The 22319-nt window shown below is 40.1% G+C and overlaps 1 protein-coding gene across 2 annotated transcripts in view; it reads right to left on the bottom strand.

The window, feature by feature from the left end:
* Positions 1 to 7254: 7254 nt before the first annotated feature.
* LOC101859556 (phosphatidylinositol 4-kinase beta) overlaps positions 7255 to 22319 on the bottom strand; it is a 30352-nt gene continuing 15287 nt past the window's right edge. For both annotated transcript variants that reach the window (XM_013080103.2, XM_005094058.3), the window contains exons 7-15: positions 21330 to 21420; positions 20273 to 20412; positions 18488 to 18718; positions 17806 to 17958; positions 14935 to 15117; positions 12861 to 13126; positions 12034 to 12169; positions 11397 to 11517; positions 7255 to 10074 (exon numbers count right to left, since the gene is read on the bottom strand). In XM_013080103.2, the coding sequence (XP_012935557.1) occupies positions 9890 to 10074; positions 11397 to 11517; positions 12034 to 12169; positions 12861 to 13126; positions 14935 to 15117; positions 17806 to 17958; positions 18488 to 18718; positions 20273 to 20412; positions 21330 to 21420 (1506 nt within the window). In that variant the 3' untranslated portion in view covers positions 7255 to 9889. The remainder of the gene's footprint in view (positions 10075 to 11396; positions 11518 to 12033; positions 12170 to 12860; positions 13127 to 14934; positions 15118 to 17805; positions 17959 to 18487; positions 18719 to 20272; positions 20413 to 21329; positions 21421 to 22319) is intronic.

Raw genomic sequence — 22319 nt, 5'->3', positions numbered from 1 at the left:
CATCAGAGGTCCAGATATCGCTTAAAATTTTTTTTTTTTAAACGTTTTTCTTTCCTCTAGCTGAAAGTTACAGAGATTATTATTTAAAAAAATTTTTTTTATATATATATATATATATATAATATATATATTTTTTTTTACTGATGGGGATTGTTTTCTTTTCCAAATACACAACAAATTACTGATATGTTCTGTTTTCAATATTCCTGTACATAAAACATGAAAATCATGAAACTTTGCGTTGAAAAAGTGCAAAATATGTCGCGAATGGTGTTACGGTAACTTGCATAATTTTTGCATAATTTTGCTTTTTTTGTGCATAATTTGGCCTTCTAAATTTGCATAATTCTACGGGGACAGAATAAGTCTGATAGATAACGCAACTTTTGTAACATGTAGGTTGTGCATTACGAATGCTGTGTCGCCTTGAAAATAAATCAATATTAAAAACTTGTCCTCTGCTGTCACTTGTGAAAAAAGAAGAGAAAAGAAAGTTATGCAAGCGTCTTGTCACGTTCGCCATCGTGACCGGTCAATGAACCTGTGATTTATCTTGAAACAAACAAAATCTTCATGCATCTGTGGCACACACACATAAAACTCAAATTGTTTTATACATGTAGCCTACCTGTCCCCGTGGTTTTATGCACCCAGCATAATTAAGCGAAATTTGATCATTTTTTGCATAATTTCTGATTATTTTCCTTTATCATTCTTTGTTAAAATTAACAGAATCGCATAATTTCACATTTTTGGGCTCAGTTTGTATAATTTCAGAATTCTTCATGCATAAGAAAAAACGACGGGGACAGATGTAATACTGTTCACAAGCTTTCAATTATACAACTCATTTTCAATATAAAATACAGTGGAAACCATATTGGCATATAATATAAGAAACATGCCCGGTAATAAGAGGGATCCGGTAATAACAGGGATTTTTTTAAATCCCGTTTTTTCCTACTCTTTGTCTTTATGAAAAGTTATCGATTATAATAGGGTCTCATCGGAGCCCAATCGGTTATAGCAGGGACAAAGGCTCGTTAACAATGTGTAAAAAGTGAGAGAGAGAGAGAGAGAGAGAAACGCAGTGATGGAGCAAGCCCGTGCAAGCCATGCCCCTGCAAGCACACGCAGGGGGTGAAGCGAGAGAGGGCTGCGGTGTGCTGTGCTGCAGACTTCGATCTAGCCCTAATCCTAGCTACATGCACGTGTAATGTGTCATGCGCAGGCCCGTCACATGGCAAAAACCCCTTTTCATGGTTACTTGTGACAAGGGACACTACCCATGAATAAATACAGCTTAATCCACAAATGCTTACTTCCTTTGCATTTCTGATTTAACAGGGATCAAATATAACAAGACTTTTCTCTGGACCCACCATCCCTGTTATATCAGGTTTCTACTGCAATGGAAACCATATTTTTTTTAAAAAAATTTTTGGGTAAAGTGTTTTACGGCGCTCGCAACTGCATAAGGTCATATGAGCGTGCGGGACACACCTAATATTTTCAGTTGGTAGGTTTTGAATTTTGCCCGGGTGGCGGCCGAAGCCTACTCTTATCGATTTTTGACCACCAAGGGATCTTTAATGTGCGCAACTTGCATACGGGCCCTCCGAGATTTTTCACCCTTGTCCGAGAAGGCTAGGTGTAGGTCTTTCCTACCAGAAGATCAGGGGTGTGGCTGAAAGACAGCAGTAAGAAGAAGCGACGGAGTAGCAGTAGAAAGGCTGCAGAAAGAATCAGGAGCCCAGAGGAAGGGGCAAAGGAGGTGATGGGGTGGGGGCAGAAAGAAGAGACGAAAGCAGACGACAGAACATTGCTAGAGAGCAGGAAATGAGGTGAAAGGAGACAAATTTAGAGAAGAACATTTTTCGGTCGCTACCCGGATTCGAACCCGGGACCTTTTGAATGAGAGGCCAAAACCTTAACCTCTAGGCCACGAGAGACCCCAAACCATATATAACAGGCCCTGTAATAACAGGGATCCAGTAATAACAGGGATTTTTAAAATCCCAATTTTTCCCCCTTCTCTTTGTCTCTATTAAAAGTTATCGGCAATAACAGAGCCCCATCGGGGCCAAATCGGTTCTATCAGTGACAAAGGCTCGTTAACAATGAGTAAAAACTAAGACAGCAAGCTCACGCAAACCACGCTACTGCAAGCACACGCAGCGGGTGAAGTGAAAGAGGGCTGCAGACTTCGATCCAGCCCTAAGCCTAGCTACACGCACGCGTAATGTGTCATGTGCAGGGTACTTGTGGCAAGGGAAACTACCCATGAATAAATACAGCTGAATTAGTCCACAAATGCTTACTTCCCTTCCATTTCTGATTTAACAGGGAACTTTTTCTATGGTCCCACCATCCCTTTTATATCAGGTTTCCACTGTACAAAGCTAAAAATATCCTAGTGGGTGGTTTCTACAGATTTGAAAACGTTTACAACTGGGACAATGCCGCTTTTGAAAGCAAGCCTGTCTTTTTTTTCTAATCGCAAGATTATGTTTATTACAGCATGTTTTGAGAACCTTTAGTGCAACATAAAGTTCACTATAAATTTAATTTCTTGTAACTAGTTTTGCCACTAAAAAGTGTCATGGGGGAGCAGTGACGTAGGTCATACGCATACGCAAAATGTGTGTAAGAAGTGGGAAGTGCTGTGAATAATTCCTTTTTCGGCCCATGGAGAAGTATTTTATATAAATTTATGAAGAAAAGTTATTTTAATCCAGTCTTAATCGTCTTGAAAAAGTATGATACAGTTGAGACAAACCGATAGTACATGTACAAATTGCTGTGCAAAGTTTAGGTGATATTTTAAACAGTTAAAAAGATATTTGAGGATAAGTTGTGCCATGAATTTTTGACAGCGCTATCAATTGTATCAATCCCCCCCCCCCCCCCCCCCCAAAAAAAAATAAATAAAAAATGTGTGTGTGTGTGTGTGTGTACATGTAAAACACCAACATTCAAAGACAAAAAATTAAAATAAAATATAAAATAGGAAAAAAATAACTCATGTAACTGAGGGTTTGTCTCATTTATTTTTACCAAACAATTTCATACAGTGAAGACAGGACAGTAATGTAGACAAACATGTACATGATACTTCGAGGTATTGAGGTCGAATGCCAACAAGTTTCAGATTCTATCTTTCATAGCAGCAGCCAGTTCAGAAAATATCAACCTTGATGTAGGTCTACTTCAACCTTAGTCTTTTTTGCATTCTTCTTTCTATACTTACTGCAACCATGAGGTCAAGTGCTCAACAGGTCTTGTAAAGTGACCTTTCAAGGCCCAGTAGAGGAGCACAATAACTTTAGAGGTCAATACATAGATGGTGGCTGTTAAGACGCTGAGGTTCCTTGCCCCGAGGTGTCAAATCAACACTGGGTTACTGCCACAGCTTTCCTTTCCCATTCATATGGTACTCTGGGCCTCAGTTTTTTTGTCCCATGATGAGAAATAACCCCCTACAGCATTCACGCGAAAATAAAAATCAGCTTAACTGCTCTCACTAACCTCAAATTGATGCAAACAGCCTTAATATTCAAAAGGCAAAAAAAAAAGTCTCTGCTCCCTTTGAGAAGCAAGGACAAATTTTTGTACACACTGGCCTCAATTCAGTTCATTTCACTGAAACATTTGATATTCTCTCATACTTGGAATATTGTGACATTCCAACACACAGCCTTTTATTTTACTTTTTTTTTTTGGACAGCCATAATAAACAATTTCAGGAGTGAGCCATGACAAAATGTTAATGGTTATAACAGAATAGAACATGCGATGATGCAGAAAGAAACAGAACCACGGGAGCATTCAATTCAATTTCAATATATAAACATTTTTTACAGCGACTGAGTTACACGAGATATCACTTGTGCTTCATAATTAATAATATAAATAATTAATTCCGACGGATGAGTGAAATTGTGCGCCTCTCCACATCCCCCCCCTCCCCCCAACACAAAAACTCACCACATGTGCCACACTAAGGAGGCTTTATCTGTTTACAAAAAAAACAGCCTGGAAAGCTATACTAGCATTATTTCTCTGACAGAAGGTTACATTTTTATTCAAAAACAAATTGGGAAGCGAGGCGTCGCAAGTCAGCAAAGATTCTTTTGGCATTTCACTACCTTAGAATAACAAAGTACTATCCGCTCCGTGCCCAGTTTTGAGAAATTTGATGTCAATATGTCAGGCTTTTTCAAATGCAATTCTTTGAATATCTTGACAACGACTCAGACTAGACTTACGATTTTGATAGAGCAGATAGAGCATTTGATCTCTGATTTCAAAACGGCCAAAAATGTCAGATAGTACTCTGTCATACTGAGGTAGCGATTTACCAACATTAACACTACTAGTACTTTTACTAGTCCTGAATTCAGCTTCTGTATCCTCCAATACCTAATAAAAGGCAGCCCAAGAGGCTGTATTGGAATCAGAGTTAGGAAGGTTGCTGGTAGGCTTTCAGTTCACCCAAAAATGCACAACTTGCGGAAGCCTTTCTAATTCAGAACTTTGAACATTCGATTTAAGATAAAGTTGTATCTTTCTGCTCGCTCGTGAATAAATAATAATGATTTCCACTATTTTATCGTACAACTCATTGGTATCAGCTTACTTACAAGTGTTGCAAATGGCATAGGCATACACGACACAAAATGAAACAGCAGCCAGTAAATCTGACGAGCCACACGGGAATGAATATTCCTGCAGGCCCCCCCCCCTCCAATAATGAAGGCTGAGAGGAAACTAATAAGAGAAATCATTCCTCACAAGCAGGCTGCCACCAGGAGAACAATGACAATATTATATATATAGAGATGAAGAGTGGGTTTTTCCAAAACTCTGTGTGAGTCAATTTTGACGAGCGCCTGATTTTACCAGTATGTCACATACGTTCATACGCATGGATAGTATAGGCCGAACACAGAAGACTCGAAATCATGCATCCGTCGAACTGTGCCTGCCGCAGTCCCGTTTTTTTCCTTTCTTCTTCACATTTGTAAGATATCCCTTGAACTATAGATCCCTCAAACTACCGAGGCCCGCCCCGACGAATTCGAGCTACCCGTGCTATACTGTATATATCATTATATAGGCCTACATGTGTATGTCAAGTATATGCACATGTGTGACAACGTGTTGACATCAGACAATCGTCAAAATTGACGTACAGAGTTTTGGAAAACTCTTCTACATATGTGAGGCACCGTGGTGGAATCAGGCTCTCTGTAAATTTTTGGGCATGTGGAGTTATTGGTATCATCTGAAAGCTTGTTCACTTGTCTTTACTTGGTTGAAAAAAATATCCACTTGTCTTGAATACAAGTCGAGATATTTGTGAATGAAGGAGGTGGGTGTCGCCTGTTTTCAGAGGTAAAATTAGTGAGAAAATGGTCGCCAAAGATAAGTTATTTCCCTAGCTTAAGAGTCCGTGGTAACTATAAATTTACATTTTTTGTGCCTTTAACCAACGTTTTTCAGAAAAACCCTCACAGAAATGAGTTCTTTAATGGGCATGAAAGGTGTAGAGCCAAAAAACTAAAATTTGATAAAAATCCACAAACCTGCAGAAAAATGCAAATAACTTCACTCTAATTATTTTGACGAGAGCCTGATTCCACCACGCTGCCTCACATATATTATATATCAGTAAAACCTCAGTATCACTTACTCTCTTTTGACCCAAGATTTTGGACTTTATTGCAGAGTTATGTACAAGTGAAACCCACCCTAAAAAAAAGGTGTATCAAAGTAAAACTAGTAAAACCCCTTGAAAATTGAATGTCATAGATGAAAGTGTGTTTTTAGCAGAGGTAGGTTTTAGACACAGCTTTTACAGAGTAAAAATACTAGATGGGACTCTGGACTAAAGAATAATAACGTTATAGGCGTGGGTATGTTTTAAGCCGAGTAAGTTACATACCGAGATTTTACTGTGTATACACACAAACTCACACATTTATATTGTATATATATTTATATGCATATACACATATGTCTACATATGTACATGTAGTATATGTACATATACAAATATTTAAACATACAGCCACGCACGGATAACTCAAACACGTCAGGAATTGACAAATGAGTTTCGACACACACAAAGTTAGGGAAATCAATAACATTACTTTTAGTTTGAAGCACCTGTGAGGGAAAATGTGATACGGTTTTTTGAGCTAATTTTTTTTTTTTAGTGCCGAAGATTAGAGGTGTTACAAGAGTAACAAACACAAAAAAGAAGGAGAGGAGATAAGGATGATAGATGTTTGATAGGAAAGAAGGAGCAAACCACACAAGAGCACCCGCCAACGACCCACTTTTCGAGATAAGCTGTTCAACAAATCTGTAAAGTGTTTGAGAAAACTGTGTTGCCAACACAAAGGAATTTATAGCAGTTCAGTTGGGGAATGGCACATTAAATGAGCTATCACCATCTGTGACTTCCAGTTTCATGTGTTTGTGTTACCTGTGTCAGACTGTATACACGAACATAGGTGCATATGTATACTTATATATATATATATAAAATATATGTATGTATACATTATATAATTACTTATATCATACAATTTATCTATAAGTAGATATACTTATATACCGTACATACATACATACACACATAACCACATAAATATATTCAAATACATAATACACCAGCATAACAAGCCAGTTCACTGCAAGGACACATCCTACCGGGTTATCACAAAATAAGAACAGCACCGTTTCAACGAAGTAGTCAATGCCGGCGCCCTGCCCCCCCCCCCCTGTAGCAAAGTAGGTAATGATCTTGATCTGCTAAGTAAAAAGTATGAAATTCAATTCCAAGTGACGTATGACTTATTTTCTGCATACAGACACACACACATACAAAAAGGGACTAAAACTGCAGAGAGAAAGAAAAGAAGCATGAGCTACACAAGGCTTTCTTCCAACCACCCGCCTTAACGACATCAACATCAATAAGCAGCGTACAAAAAGGATGTGGGACCTGAGCATGTGCGTTTTCCAGTAGTAGTAGACATACCATCCACACACACGCCACTACGGCCACAATACGTTTCATTTTTAAAAGTGCTTACAAATTTTAAAAAAAAGATAAGCTTTGTTAAAGAAACAAAGATAGCAATCCCCCCTCCCCCCCAAAACCCTATTTGTTTCGTTACCAAAAACACATACATATAGAAGAAACCCTATTAGTTTAAAAAATAACATGCTCACTCACACAAATGAATTTTTAAAATTTATTTTATTTGTTAAATAAGGTACACAACTCCTACCGCTTAGAATTTTTGCTAAATTCATGCATGTCCTTTCCCCTCTATTCACACACACAGAGTTAAACAAAGAATGTAGCCGATCCACTCATGACAGCAAAATGTGAGTGTTTCGGCCTACGCTGAATTTGTCAATCAGTTGGTTGAACCCACAATCTCGTGTACTAGGTTTTCCATTAAAACAGAAGACTGCCGTAAGCTGACAAAACGCCTCTTTTATTCACAGTAGTTTCAAGACAGTTTTTGTTGTTGTCAGCGTAACCAATGAAAAAAAGAGTGCTTCCAAAATTTGAATTCTAATTAATTTTAAGATTAATCACAGTTTCACTTTGATTTTTTCATACAAACAGGGTAACTGATCATGCTTTCGATTAATTAAGCAAATAAAAATGTTGGGTGCCAAAATGAAAAAAGGCGTTTTGTCAGCTTACATAATTATGTTCTGACAAAGTGAAATATCTCCTGTGATAACCCGGTACGTGAATCAACAGCAGCTCACAGGAGAGAAATCAAGGTAATCAATCATAGTAGGAGACGATCCCTCCACAACCTAAGCACAAGAAGAGAATATGAGCAAAACTCGGAGGCACCGACAAATAACACTAGGGGGCCCAAAGCCTGAAGGATCCACCCACAGCCAAAGTACAATATATAGAGGTGGCGCTGAAGGAAGGTGGAGCCTTCCGCTTTGGACCAGAACAACAAACATTTGACATATGTTTGATCATTGGCAGGGCATGCTGTTGATGAAACAAATAGGTGGGATGGTGGCCAGCGTGTCGTTTTTGAAAGCATAAATCAAGGTCGCTAGAAGATCAATAGTGGAATAAAACACATTCGCACCCCCCCCCCCCCAAACTGTACAAATCTATAGTCTTCTTTTGCCACATTAACACAGACCCACCAAGTATTGCGCTGAGTATACAAAGACTTGGCAGCCAAAAATTCTCATATGAAAAATTTCATAAAGCACACAGCTACAAGATTTTTTCATAAAAATTCTAGTAAGAGCTCATCACGTTTGAAAAAAAAACTATACACAGAGTAAAACTCGTATGATACTATACAATTTGTGTCTTGTACACAACACTATGTCACAATGCCGCCGGTCCCTCGTTAACCCTACCTGAACCAAATCATTATCGGGTACTGGGAGTTCAAACAGGCCTACACCCGGATATTTTTTATCCTTTTGAATCTGAACTTTTCAGATGTCCACACAATTCAAGCAGCTACACAAACTCTCAGGAAGAACCAATCCCTATTCAGCACAGCTTGGCTAAAGCAGAAAACATACTAAAATCAAGCAAAAAAAGGCAATGACAAAACAAAGATTTGGCCCTTCACAAGGTGCATCAGATATTGGTCCGCAACAGAAGCTACGTGCATCTACACATGTATTGGTTCACAGTGTGAGAAGAGTTAAAAACAAAGTCAACAGTACAGTAAGTGCTCTAGCCCAATGGAAGAAGTAGACGTCCTTTTTCCTGTTAACCCTTCGAGCCCTTGCCACGGGTAAACCGGTGGCGCTTGAAACTGCTTGTATGCCTAGCCACCGGTACACCAGTGAGCGAGACCTCATCTCCAACCCGATAAGCCTGGGACAAAATGCACACAAAAAACAGTGCTTACTACACAGAATGTTATTAATTATTTTGAAGATCTTTCTGAATTTAATGCTGGTAATGACCAAGACTACTCTGAGTGGGAGATGGAAAGTGATTCTGATGATCTTTTGGATGTTTGTAATAACTAATATATCGCTCAGGAGCTCAGGCAGAGGGGCACGGTAGCCTCAAGAGGTCAGGGCTCAAAGGCTTCAGGTCTCCCTCTACATTTTACTGGTAGCAAATGTAGATTTTTTCCACTGATGTTTATGAAAGTAAGCTACCCATTTTTGTTTGATAATGTTGGGCCCCCTTGTCTTTCACAACCAAATTTAAAGGTGCCCTTACTAGTGGGAAATGACAGTAATTTCCCGTAAATAAGGGCACTACTGTGAAAAAAACATTGAGAAACCATTAGTAAAGTACAAACATTCATTTTTAGATTTTCTGAAGGGCGAGTATTTATTAACTATTTCATAAAAACACCCACAACTATACACACTTTACCTATCAATAAAACTGCCTTCTCTGACATCTGACAAGAGACTTTTCTTTTTATACAATAAGAGGAAGATTTCGTATCAAAATCCACAGCAAAGTTTTTTAGGTGAAAGAAAGAAAGCACCTACTACATTTTAAAAATCAATTACAAAGTACACACAACACGCTTTTTCATGACTCAAAAGTGCCCCCCCCCCCCCCCCCCCCCCCCTTCCAGGATTTTTTTCTGAAAAAAAAAAAAAAGATAAAATCTACTACATCATAAAAATCACAGGTACATCACACATAACACCATCTTTCCTTCACTCAAATATGAGCCCCCCCCCCCCCCCAAACTTGCAGGCACTCAACACAAATTCTCTAAAGGACAATACTTTTCTGTCACTCAAAAGTGACACCTGCCCCCCTCCTCCACTCATGCATGCGCACACACACATACACACAAACACACGTAAACACACACACGGTGTGATGAAGTTTCTACAAGATGCCGTTGGTGATGTACTGGAAACCGTCGTAGAGCTTGGTGGTGAGAGAGTGCAGACTGGCCTCCACCAGGCCGTCCACTATCAGGTGAAGCTGCTCCTCCGTGGTGCCCATGTGGAAGCGGTCCTTGAACCCTCGCACCGCGCTGATGCCCTTGCTGAAGCACGGAAGCTCGGACCCTGGCAACAGATAATTGAATAGATAATTGAAGACCTGAGAAAAACAACAAGGTTACGTCACATTTTCCTAAAAATAGAGTTATGCCTTTACTATCACTGTTTTTGGCATGAGTCTAATAATGGTGCCTGTGACACTAGGAACAGTTCGCGGAGTTTTACAGCACTTGCAACACAATAAGGTCATATAAGTGCCGAAGATTAGAGGTGTTACAAGAGAGAAATATATGCAAAAAAAAAAGAAGGAGGAAAGATAAGGGCGATAGATATGTTTGATAGGAAAGGATAAGCAAACGACACCAGAGCACCCGCCAACCACCAACTCACTGGAAACAGGCATGTATGTTTTTTGTAAAGAGTCTAATGATGGAGTCTGTAACTTATGGACTGTGCTTTTTGTTCCAGCTACAAATATTTGTTTTAATAAGTATAAGCAAAGTCGAACACGTCTACACAATAACTGCCATTTAGAGCAAAGGAGAAGTGAGATGCATAAACAGAAACAATAAAGAGAATGAGAGTCTTTTAATAAATACAACTTATCTTTAGCATTGTCCTGCCATCCACGAGGCAAGAATAGTTTCCATAATAAAACTAACAACAGTGTTCTTCTGGCAACGCTCACACTCTTCACCAAGCAAACAAATAACGTGGGTTGCAGCGCGTAGGCGAAGAGGACGTTACAGTCGACTCCATTTGTGTTGAACTCCTTTGAGTTGATCTTCAGAAGAATGATCGTTTTCTAGAGAGCAAGCACCTCTTCTTTTTTACAAGTCCTGACGATGAGTTTGATTTTTTCCCCACTCCTCACACGACATCAACTCATCCGTAGTCGACTGTAAATATCAGAGTATCTGTTTTCTGCTAGTGATGTATTACGTACAGAAAAGAAAAGACAAGACAGACAGAAACCACGGAGGGATAAAACTCTCAACTGAACACAAAAGGTGACAGAGAACACGAGAACACAGCCCTCTGGAGTGGTTAGGCTCTCGGACTCACAACCGTAAGGTCGTGGGTTCGAATCCCGTCAAGGGCCCGACGTTGTGTCCTTGGGAAAGGCACTTAACACGAATTTTCCTCACTTCACCCAGGTGGGAATGGGTACCCGGCTATAGACAGCGAAAGATCTTATCAGTTTGTTAGTGTTTGAGCGCTTAATCGGCTGCTTGCACTGTATGCTTCCCGGGAAGCTGAGAATGTTTCGGAGTGTTCTATGGTCTGCTGGGGTAATAATATAGTGAAAAGCGCATAGAGCCTGCTGTTGAGTGGGGACATGCGCTATACAAATGCTATCTATTATTATTATTATTATTATTTATTACCTGTCTGCATAATCTCCACCAGGGGCACAATCTTGTCCATGTGCTTCCGCGAGGCCACAAATCCCTGGAGCATAAGGATCTTGAAGTACTCAAACATATCGCTGCCCAAGCCTCCCATCACCTGCCGAGGGGAAGAGAGGAAAAAAACCCCCCAACATATACTAAGAGCAATAATGCAATGACATATATATATATATATATATGTATATATACATACATACATATATTTTCAAAAAAGCCTTTCAAAACTTCTGACAAAGGCAGAACGATAAGCTGCTTAAGTGACTGATCTCAATAATAAACATCAGTGACTGATCTTAATACTAAGCATCAATAGTTTTCTTCGTTTTTCTCAAAATCATGAACCGTGCAATTACATTGCTCTAATTTTAAGTTGGCAGCGTTCAAAAGGTTGGAGCTTTGAATTCAATGTTTATCTCTGGTCTTTGATAACACTAAAGTAAGTGGGCAGAGAGTCTGGAAAACCCCAAATGACTCAAGTTCATAAATGTCCCATTTGGGAATCGAACAAAGTTTACACACACAAAAAGTACAGTTTGATTCCTTCTCAGCTACCAATGCAACCAAGTAAGATAAAATAAAAACGGAGAACAAGTGGCAAGAAAGAAACTTGTACCTCCACAAACTCGTGGGTGAGTTTGAATGGCGAGTTCTCAAAGCCCAGGTTTTTTCCAGGAGAGTTGGAAAGGATGAAGCCAAAGTCTATGTGAATGATGTGGCCCTCAGAGTCCAAGAGAATGTTCCCGTTGTGTCTGTAAGAGATAAAAACACAGAATCTTTAAAAAGTATGAATAAGAGATGTCACTGAAGAGTCGCTCACCTGTTAATCTTCATCCTCCAAACATCACTAACAAATATACTGTGGCATCAGGGGAAATTATTTTATTAGACCATATCACGTTGGAAAATGCTTCAAAACAGGCAAAAACCCAGCAAGTAAGGGCCATAAACTATACATTTCCAGATAGAACGATGAACATGATAAAATACAAAGTAGAACTCATTGGTGAAGCATTCCCACGTTTGGTGATATAAAGAACAGGATAAACAAACCGAAATGGTGACTCAAATTATGACAAATGAAATCAGCAGAGATGCCATAGAATAAAACTTATGGCAGATTCAATCGTTGTGTCCTGAGTAAAGGCATTTTTACATGAATTTTCCAGGTAGGAAAGGGTACCCAGCAATAGACTGAGAGATCGTGTTTGTTTGTTACTGTTTGAGCACTTAATCAGCTGCTTACCCTGTATGCTTCCTGCAAAGCTCAGAATGTTTCTAAATATTCTAGAGGTTGCTGGGATAATAATAGTTATAAAGGGCATAGAGTATGCAGTAGAGCATGTATACGTATGTGCTGTAAAAATGCAATTATCGTCACAGAAAGACAGACAAACAGACAGATACGCTTCAGCTAGCACAAATTCTACATCGACCACTCACCGATCCTTTAGCTGCAGCAGGTAGCAGACGAGACAGTAACCAGCACAGCTCTGCACAAAGTTTTTCTGGGCCGTAAGGAACTCTTCGCTGGTGACAGGCCCAAACTCGTGGATGAAGTAGTCCAGCAACGACAGCTTGCTGTGCTTCTTAATCTGGTGCAGCGACACGGCGTTCACCACTGGCTCAATCATGCCGCTGTCCCGGGCCGTGACCACAATCTTGTAGGGCTTGATCCACAGGGGGACGTGCTCCTGGTTCCAGTACATCTAGATACAGGGAGAGAAAGAAGACATGGGAATAAGACTGAAGAAAGAGAATTTAAGACATCTTTGAAAGTCGGAAGAAAAAGGTTTAAACAAAGAGAAAAGATGTCTTAGTAAGTCTGAAGAAAGAAAAAAAGACATCTTTATAAGTCTGAAGAAAGAAAAAGGCCGTCAGAAAGAGAAAAACACATCTTTATAAAAAAGAAGAAAGAAAAAAAGTCGTCTTTTCAAGTTTGAAGAAGGAGAAAAGACAGCTCCATAAGTTTGAACAAAGAGGAAAGACAGTTTTGTAAGACAACAGCCAAGACAAGGTAAGCTATACTGAATTCTTATTGAAGAAACATAAGCCTTCATAAAGAAAAGAAAAAGAAAGAAAAAAATGTATAAAAGTACAACTACCAGTAAGAGGTTTAAAAATCTAAAAGAGATGAGGCCAGAAACAAAATTTTCAAAGCAGCAGAATGGCCTGTCTCCAGAGAACTTTGGTACCATTCTTTTACCTCTCAGTCAATTTTTAACCCCTTTGCTGTCTTATGACGTACTTGGTACATCATGAAAATGTATAATTTTTAGCGCTGTGCCATACCATGTACGCCACGAAAGTTGAGGTAAAATGTTTTGCTCCTGGTTGTCTATATGCCGTTACATATACGTCATGCTAATAACCTGGCTCTAATTCTTCTGTACAGAGTTTTAGCCACAAGCGCTGCATAGATTTATATTTAGGAATGAAAGATGCGTATATCGTTACCAAATTTGCTTGTATTACTTTACTACTAGACTTGCAAGCGATCGATAAACACAGGTAACATCTAGGCTTGAGGGTAGTCGCGTGCTCTCGTAAAATGTAATCATCAAAATGACTTTAAAAAGTCTATTAAATTCACTTTTTGACGTAGATTTGCAGGTTATTCGGTTATTTGAAATTATGAGTAAGATGGAAGGAAATTGGGAATAAGAAAAGTGACACAATGGAAGTCTCTGTGTCTGAAGTAAGTCACGAGAGCGCTAGATCTAGACCGAGCGTCCATTAACGCTGACACATTAAGCTGCTGTCCTGGTAAACGAGCTTAGCAGAAAATCAGTGCTGAGAACAGGAACGCCTACCCCCTGGCAACGAAAGGGTTAAGAAAATGGTAACAGTTTTAATATTATCAAATACTGCTAAATTCGTTAACGGGTTGCAACCCCATGTTTGACAGACAATAAAAGAGTAACAAGAGTTTTGGAGTTTTGCGGGATTGATGCAAAATGATTCCAAGCCGATGACTTTATTCTAATAAAAAATGAACTGATCTTTCTATTGGTATCTTTCTGAGCCAGTAGTTTACATATTTTAATCTTTCAAAATTTCGACGGTATTTTATAAAGGATTTATATTTAAATGCCAAAGGCCAAAAATACATCATGTAAAATCCCGTTCAAATCTATAGTTCTCTGCCAATGAAAAGACAGTATTTAATCTATATTCTTTCTGCAAAGCATTTAAATGCATGGGTGTCAATTTATGAACTGGCCAACAACACATTCTGACCGTGAGGGTTTTGCTTTTCCCGGTGATTCTCCAGCTCCAAATACTCGGATATACAAACAACTTTTACCATTTTAATGAGGAACAGCTGAACTTTTGCAAGGTGTGTAGCATTTGGTGTTTTATAGCGAAAGAGCAAAGAAAAAACGATCTGAATTACCCTGATTTTACCGAAAACAATCGCTCGGAAGGCTGGGAGGTCGTATTTACGCTACCTACTAAATATCTAATGTAAGAAGAAGTTCGTTACAGCAAAAGCAGCCCTCTAATTGCTGCTTACCTTGAGTCTCTGCAGCACCTGGTAGACCAGTAGCTCCTGGCGTAAGTCGTCTCCGACTTTGACGATGACCGACATGAGCTGCCAGTTGGGCATGTGTCCGTAAGGAGAGCTCTCTTTGATCCTGGCCACTTTGTCCTCCCAGGGCTCCTTCAGTGCTGCAGCCGATGGGTCCTCTGGGTCACGCTATAAAGGCAGGACAAATTATAACAAATATAATAAAAAATAAAAAGCATTTGTTTAGCACATATCCCCGCTCAACAGCAAGCTCTATGCATTTTAAACTAAATTATTACCCCAGCAGACCATAGAACACTCAGAAACATTCTCAGTTTCCCAGGAAGTATACAGTGCAAGCAGCTGATTAAGAGCTCAAACACTAACAAACTAATAAGACCTTTCACTGTCTATAGCTGGACAGCAAAGAGCCCAACCGTTACACCATGGACACAGGTGTTGAAAGGGGTATTAAACCCAAACTACCCATAACTCAAACACACATGTACACTATTTTTTTTCACAAACACAAAGCATGCACATCAAACATCAACAATTCCTTGTCATGTCACAGTTGTAGGTCACCCTAATAGAAAAACCCCCCTAGAAAATAAACAGAGAAACAAAGTAATGCAGACAAAAATTATGACCCCCAATAATCTGTGTACCTCAAACTTCTTTTTGACTATGAGAAGGCTTTTGACAGTATAGACCGAGCAACACTATGGAAAATACTGAGACACCACAGAAAACCACAGAAGTTGGTGAACCTCATCAAGAGCATGTACAAAGAGACAAGTTGCAGGGTTGTACATGATGGCCAGCTCACTGACAACTTTGACATCAAGACTGGTGGGAGACAGGGATGTTTATTATCACCGTTCCTCTTCATATTGGTAGTCGACTGGCCCATGAAGGAAACCACCAGAGGACACAGAAACAGTTAGACCTGCATGTGAGCCTCAACCAGATTGTCTGAAAATTTTGCGCAACCCCCCCCCCCCCCCACGAGCTTTTGTGGGTGTCATAAGGAAGAACTTCCGAGTAACGAGCGACCACCCTAACAAACAAGAGACCTAACCCTACCCCTAGGCCTACCCCAAAAAAGAACCTGCAACGAGCCTCATGTAAAAAGGCCAGCAAAAGTCCAAAATTAAAAAAAAAATTAAAATAAAAAAAACCACACTCCAAAACAAACAAGGCTTAAAAGGAGCATAATATAATGGCCTACATCTACATATTGCTAGATCTAGTCTAGATCTATATAGGGTTTGATACAATAACACAATAGAATTGGAATATGAATCCTCCATATAGATCTAGTAAACTAAAATAATCTAGATCTAGATCTAGATCTTGTAGAACAAGTGAATAGGATCTAGGAATAGGCCTTGAACTAGAAATCCGCATCCGATTCCGAAAAGAGGGGCTCAGCTGAGTCTAGATTCTAAAATAAATAAATAATTCACACACCTGATGAAATGCTTTTTACCAACATTAATATTACAGCACAACCTATGATAGGGTTTGACAAAATAGAATTGGAATATGAATCCTCCATTGAGGTCTATAATGATCTATATAAATCTAGATCTAGATTCTATTATCTAAGTGAGTCGGACTGGAATGAATCCACACGATCTGAACAACTGAATTTGTCAACAAAACGAAATTCAAAATGCCGCTCGAGCACGAAACTGAAAGTAGATAATTTAGGTCGTCGTCCTTTTTCGTATTCGCATTTCTACTCAGGTTCAATTATGTCGGAAACGCCGACGTCGGCACGAAAACGAAAGTGCCGACAAAGCCGACGGGAGAAAAGGGGGACGCTGGCAGTCGGCCAAGCCTCGCACTTCGCACATTGACTGATACAGGTGGGCCTAGCGATAGCATCGGCCGCCTCGCGGGTCGCGTCACGTTTGTCGGATTTCAGACGATTGTCGGCAAACATGCAGGTCTAAACGGTATACAGTGGACCCCATGGACACAGTTGGACGATCTGGACTTTGCAGATGACTTGGCGCTTCTGGCACACACTCAGGAACAGATGCAAGCAAAGACAACAATTTTAAACAGTCTATCAGAGTCTGTTGGACTGAGGATCCACCCCGGAAAGTCGAAAGTCCTAAGGATAGATGCACCGCAAAAGGAGCAGGTCACAGTACAAGGAAATGCACTAGAAGACGTTGAATCCTTCTGCTATCTTGGGAGTATAATTGACAGAGAAAGAGGTACAGGCGCTGAAATAAAGTCCAGCATTGGAAAGGCACAGGCTGCATTTATTTCTTTGAGCAGGATATGGAGGACCACGGATATCTCATTACGAACAAAGTTAAGAATTTTCAACTCAAATGTGAAGTCAGTCTTGTTGTATGGATGTGACATGTGGAACGCATCCCATATGTGCATAAAGAGGTTCCAGGTTTTCTTGAACAAGTGTCCGAGGAGGCTGCTGAGGATCAAATGGACAGACAGGATCACCAACGAGGAAGTATTAAGAAGAACCAGACAGAGCCCGGTCAGAGATGAGGCGATGGATTGGACACACTCTCAGGAAGTCAAGCAGCTGCATAACAAGAAAAGTGTTAGACTGGAACCCACAGGGTAAAGATCAAGGGGAAGACCTCGTGGAACCTGGAGAAAAGTCACAGAAATGGATGTACAGAAAAGTGAGAAAACGTGGAGTGACATTAAGTGACTAGCCCAGGATAGGGAAAGGTGGAGAGTGTTTGTTCGTGGCCTATATCCTGACCCAGGGTGAGAAAGGCAGTGATGATCACAGTTGTAGGTCACCCTAATAGAAAAAAAAGCCTCGAAAAAAAACAGAGAAACAAAACAAATCAGACAAAAATTATGACCCCCAAAAAATCTGGGTACCTCAAACTTCTTTTTCGGTGCTGCCATGTTTTCAGACAGCCTGCGTCTGATATCCCCAGCTGCGATGTACACGGGATCCTTGCTGTCTGCGCTGGTAGAACTCTCCGTAGACAGCTGGGAGATCGTGTCGCTTGATCGACAGCGGTTCGCCAGCTAAAACAGTGGGAAAGAAAAGATCAAGAAATATTTAGTTTTAAGTTTTGATAAGCCTTTTAAGGTACATGCAACATAATAAGGTTAGAGGTGTTTCAAGAGAGTAATTAACACAAAAAAGGAGAAGAGATATGGATGATAAATGTTTGATCGAAAAAAAGGAGCAGACCACACCACAGCACTCTCCAACCACCCGAGAAGAAAAATACGAAGGTTGCATAAATATATGCTGCTGCCAGGGAACATTCGACTTATCTGAGTTTTTGGGGGCACTTTGTGACCACTTTTAACGGGAAGCCCACATGGTAAAAAGACATGTTATAGAGGTTTTTCTAAAGTCTGATTATAGAAATGCCATTAGATCTACATTTCGTGAAAATATCTAAAATCTGCAAAGTTGCGTTTGCAAAAAAAAAAAATCAATTGACATAACTAGTATGGGATTAAACTGAAAACAAATGCTTTGAGTAACACCTGTATAATGAGGGGAAAAAAATCCAGCATCCACGTGAAGGAGAGAAATGCTCACCGCTATGATGTCATCATCCTCCTGCGACCAGCAGTCTGCATCATCAAAGTCGTGGCATGAGCCGTAGACGCTGAACTCTGGCCGCGGAGAGCCCGTGGAGGGCGGGGCTAACTGGGTCAGGTCCTCCTCTGAGCGTGTGAAGCGCAGCGTGTTTTCCAGGATCCGGTGAGGGATCTGACTAGTGGTGGTGTTGTCGCACTTCAGCACTTCCACATACAGCATGAACGGGGCCTGAGGACGGGTCACAGAGATTTACAATACTAATGGTGTTACCATGTGGTGGAATCAGGCGCTCGTCAATTTTTGGGCATGTGGAGTTATTGGTACCATCTTAAAGCTTGTTCACTCGACTTGCTTTTGGTGAAAAAAAATATTCATCTATCATGAATGGAAGTCGCAATATTTGCGACTGAAGGAGGTGGGGGCTACCTGTTTTCAGAGGTAAAATTAGCGAGAAAAAGGCTGCCACAGTTGTGTGACTTCCAAAGCTTGAGAGTCCTTAGAAACTGCAAATTTACATTTTTGTAGGCCTACCTTAAATCAACATTTTTCAGTAAAATCCACACAGAAATGTTTTTAAAAGGATCTTAAAGGCATTAAGTCAAACAATAAAAATTTGATAAAAACTGCCAGTCGGGCAGAAAAATGCCAATTTCTTCAATTTCATTATTTTGATGAGCCCCTGATTTCACTATGTTGTCTCACAAATTATAAAGGTTGAGACAGCTCAAGTGGATGAAGGTTTGTACATCTTTCCACATAGAGCATATATATATATAAATATATATATATATACAGGGCCTGACGACAGGTTACAAAGATTAACCACAATATAAGTTGTAACGGTTGAATTAATTTTTTTAAAAACCATCACTTGCGGGCTATAAATTTATTCCACATAGAACCTGAGTAAGGCCTGAAGAGGTTCTGGAGGTAAAAATAAAAAACTTTTATGGCTGGACATAAACTCATTTCTACACAGAGGAAGAGACTGCAACAAATAATAATCATAAAACCATTCGTCTTCATCACCATCATCATCAAGTACCAGATCTGGAACAGACATTGGCAATCATGGTTCGTAATTTATTTTTCTGCCAGGAAGCTCTAAAAAAAGCCCAACTATGCTAGCCTGGTCTTTCCCCGACATCCACATGTAAACATTACTTACATAATATACAAACAGAATTTCCTGTAGAGAATGAACGAGGCTCCCGACTCTAACAGAAATTAATACATACAAATTATACTGGCAACATAAACCTACTTTTACAAAGAGCTTGAGACAGTTTAATAGAGATCAATAATGGAGACCATTCTGGCATGATATGAACTTACTGTCACATAGAGCATTAACCAGGCCTGGGGCAGTTTCAGAGATTTCTACTAAAAATGACTGGTATGACAAATTTATTGACAAAACATGATGCAAGACAAAGAAGCAAGACAAAGAAACAGAGATAAAAAATTTACACTGTTCAGGTACAATAGGAACTATTTTCCTACAGAGTATGAACAAGGCTTGTTACAGTAACAGAAATGAATTTTTAAAATTTCAATTATACTGGCACAGCTGTAATTACTGTCATATAGAGATAGGGACAGGAAAAAGGGACTAATAATCAAGGCCCTACAGGCATGATATATACTTACTGTTACATATAAATCGGGAATGGGGCCAGAGGAGGTTACAGAGATGAATGAAAAACTTAACTGGCACGACACAAACACAACATTCTCATTCAGCAAGGCACTGCCTTACACAACTTAGCAGCCAGCACTTACCTTCTCCTTGGAGTTGAGCACAACAGCTTGAGTGTTTGGGATGCGAACCACGTGATGCTTGCGGAAATGTGAGATGGGCAGCCACACGCGGGATGGGAGGTTCAGGTTGATCAAGGCTAGCTCTGCAATCAGCTGAGCCGCTGTTGGGGAGGAGAATGGAATGAGGGTGTCAAGAACAGAGAAGCACATTGTCGATACAATAACAATAACAGCCATTTGAAGAAAGGGAAAAAGCAGGGTAGGCAGACGGAAGCATCTGAAAGTAAAATAAAGAAGAAGGGCCAACCAGTGGCATCCTCCATTATCCGTGAAAAGAAATGAGTTCCTCTATGTAGTGCCAAAAATAGGGACAGGTTGGTCAGATGTGCATGAAAATGGCCAAAATTTACTAACAACAGCTTAAGACAGCTGAAAGCCAGAAAAGAAGTGGTTGGAGCTGACCACCACCTGAGGCTCAAAAACCACGTAGCTGAGTAATGGACCAGTAGAGAGATTGATTGTAAATGCTTCACCTACCCACTGACACAATCTAGATCATTCTGCTTTGTTGAGAATTTCTGCTCTGTAAAGAGAATGATCATTTTGTTTCCGAGAACAGCTTCTGCTCTGATCTGAGAATTTCTCCAGTACATTGTAGAAAATAGCTATTAGCCAGCACCAACTGCAAATGCTGACTAATGCGGGAGACTATGCATGCAAGCACATTCACAAACACACACGAACATGCACAAACAGGCACACACACACATACCTTGGGATGACACGCAGCTATACTTCTTAGTGCTCCTCATAGCTGTATTTTGGCAAAACATTCATTACAAACACACCAACAGAAACTTCCTTTACACAATTTTCCCAACTGGCTTGATCCTTTGGGGGATAGACGTTAAACTCGGAGGTCCTGCCTCTTGAAAAACAGTAAGTGTTGATAGGGGCGTAAAGCCCAAACCATTTCACCATTTCATTTTACGGAAACTTACTGTACAACATTTTTTTTACACTGCTGGTACAGAATGAAAGAAGCGGAAATCTTCCCACCACAGCAACCCTCACTTACTTCTATGTTCCTTGGTAGGCAGCTCTTGTAACTTTTTGCCGATGCTGAGCAAGGATTTGATGAATTCTTCCTGGGGTAATAATCTCGGAGCCTGTTGCGTAACGAAAAATACATATATGAAAAGTTAAAGAGCACAGAAAGATGCAAACGCAAAAAAGAAGGAATACAAAACTTGACTGGGCTATATAGTGATATCATTTCATCTCAACAATTTTAAAGTAGTCCTGTCTGCATTATTACACATTACATGAAGAGTTTTTCAAAATAGCTTTCCGTACGACTTGTGATCGAGTGGTTAGTGAGCTCAGGCCTAAAATGATATTTTACAAAGTCAATGGGGTGTATTCCCAGGCCAAACCCACAATGTTACACCCTATCTAGACAGATAGACTGCAGTGACCAGATTACGGGTGTATGTATTGTATGCCTTCATATTCTGTGTTACTCCATGTGCAATATAAGTAATCTTTCACTACGGATAAAATGTTAATACTGTCCTACCCAAATTTCCCAATAAGGACCTCTCTTCCACAGACAAAAAAGTATTTAACTTGGGGGTTTTTAAGCAAGCCCTTGGTAGGAAAATTCACATTATCAGTGGTTATTCTTCTTGTTGGCGATATTAACCCACAAGTTTCATATGGGCAATCACTGAATCTTTGAGTTGAGAGAAAAAAACACATTGTGTGTGTGTCTTGACCTCTGCCAAAACCCTGACACGGACTCGCCCATTGAACTTAGGTTAAGAAGAACCACTGGTCTAAGACATCAGTCCCCCCCCCCCCCCCCCCCCCCCCCCCCCCCGTTAAGGTAAAGTTCAGCATACTAACCAAGTTCACAGGCAAGGGCAGCACATCCTGCCATTGACCCGACATTGTGTCCTTGGCAAAAGCACTTTACATGCATTTTCCTCACTTCATCCAGGTGGGAATGGGTACCCGGCTATAGACAACTAAAGATCTTGTCAGTTTGTTAGTGTCTGAGTGCATA

The sequence above is a fragment of the Aplysia californica genome, unplaced genomic scaffold (assembly GCF_000002075.1).
Source record: "Aplysia californica isolate F4 #8 unplaced genomic scaffold, AplCal3.0 scaffold00075, whole genome shotgun sequence".
NCBI lineage: Eukaryota > Metazoa > Mollusca > Gastropoda > Aplysiida > Aplysiidae > Aplysia > Aplysia californica.
Note: the sequence above shows the minus strand (reverse complement) of the source record. Positions and strands in the feature narration are given on the sequence as shown.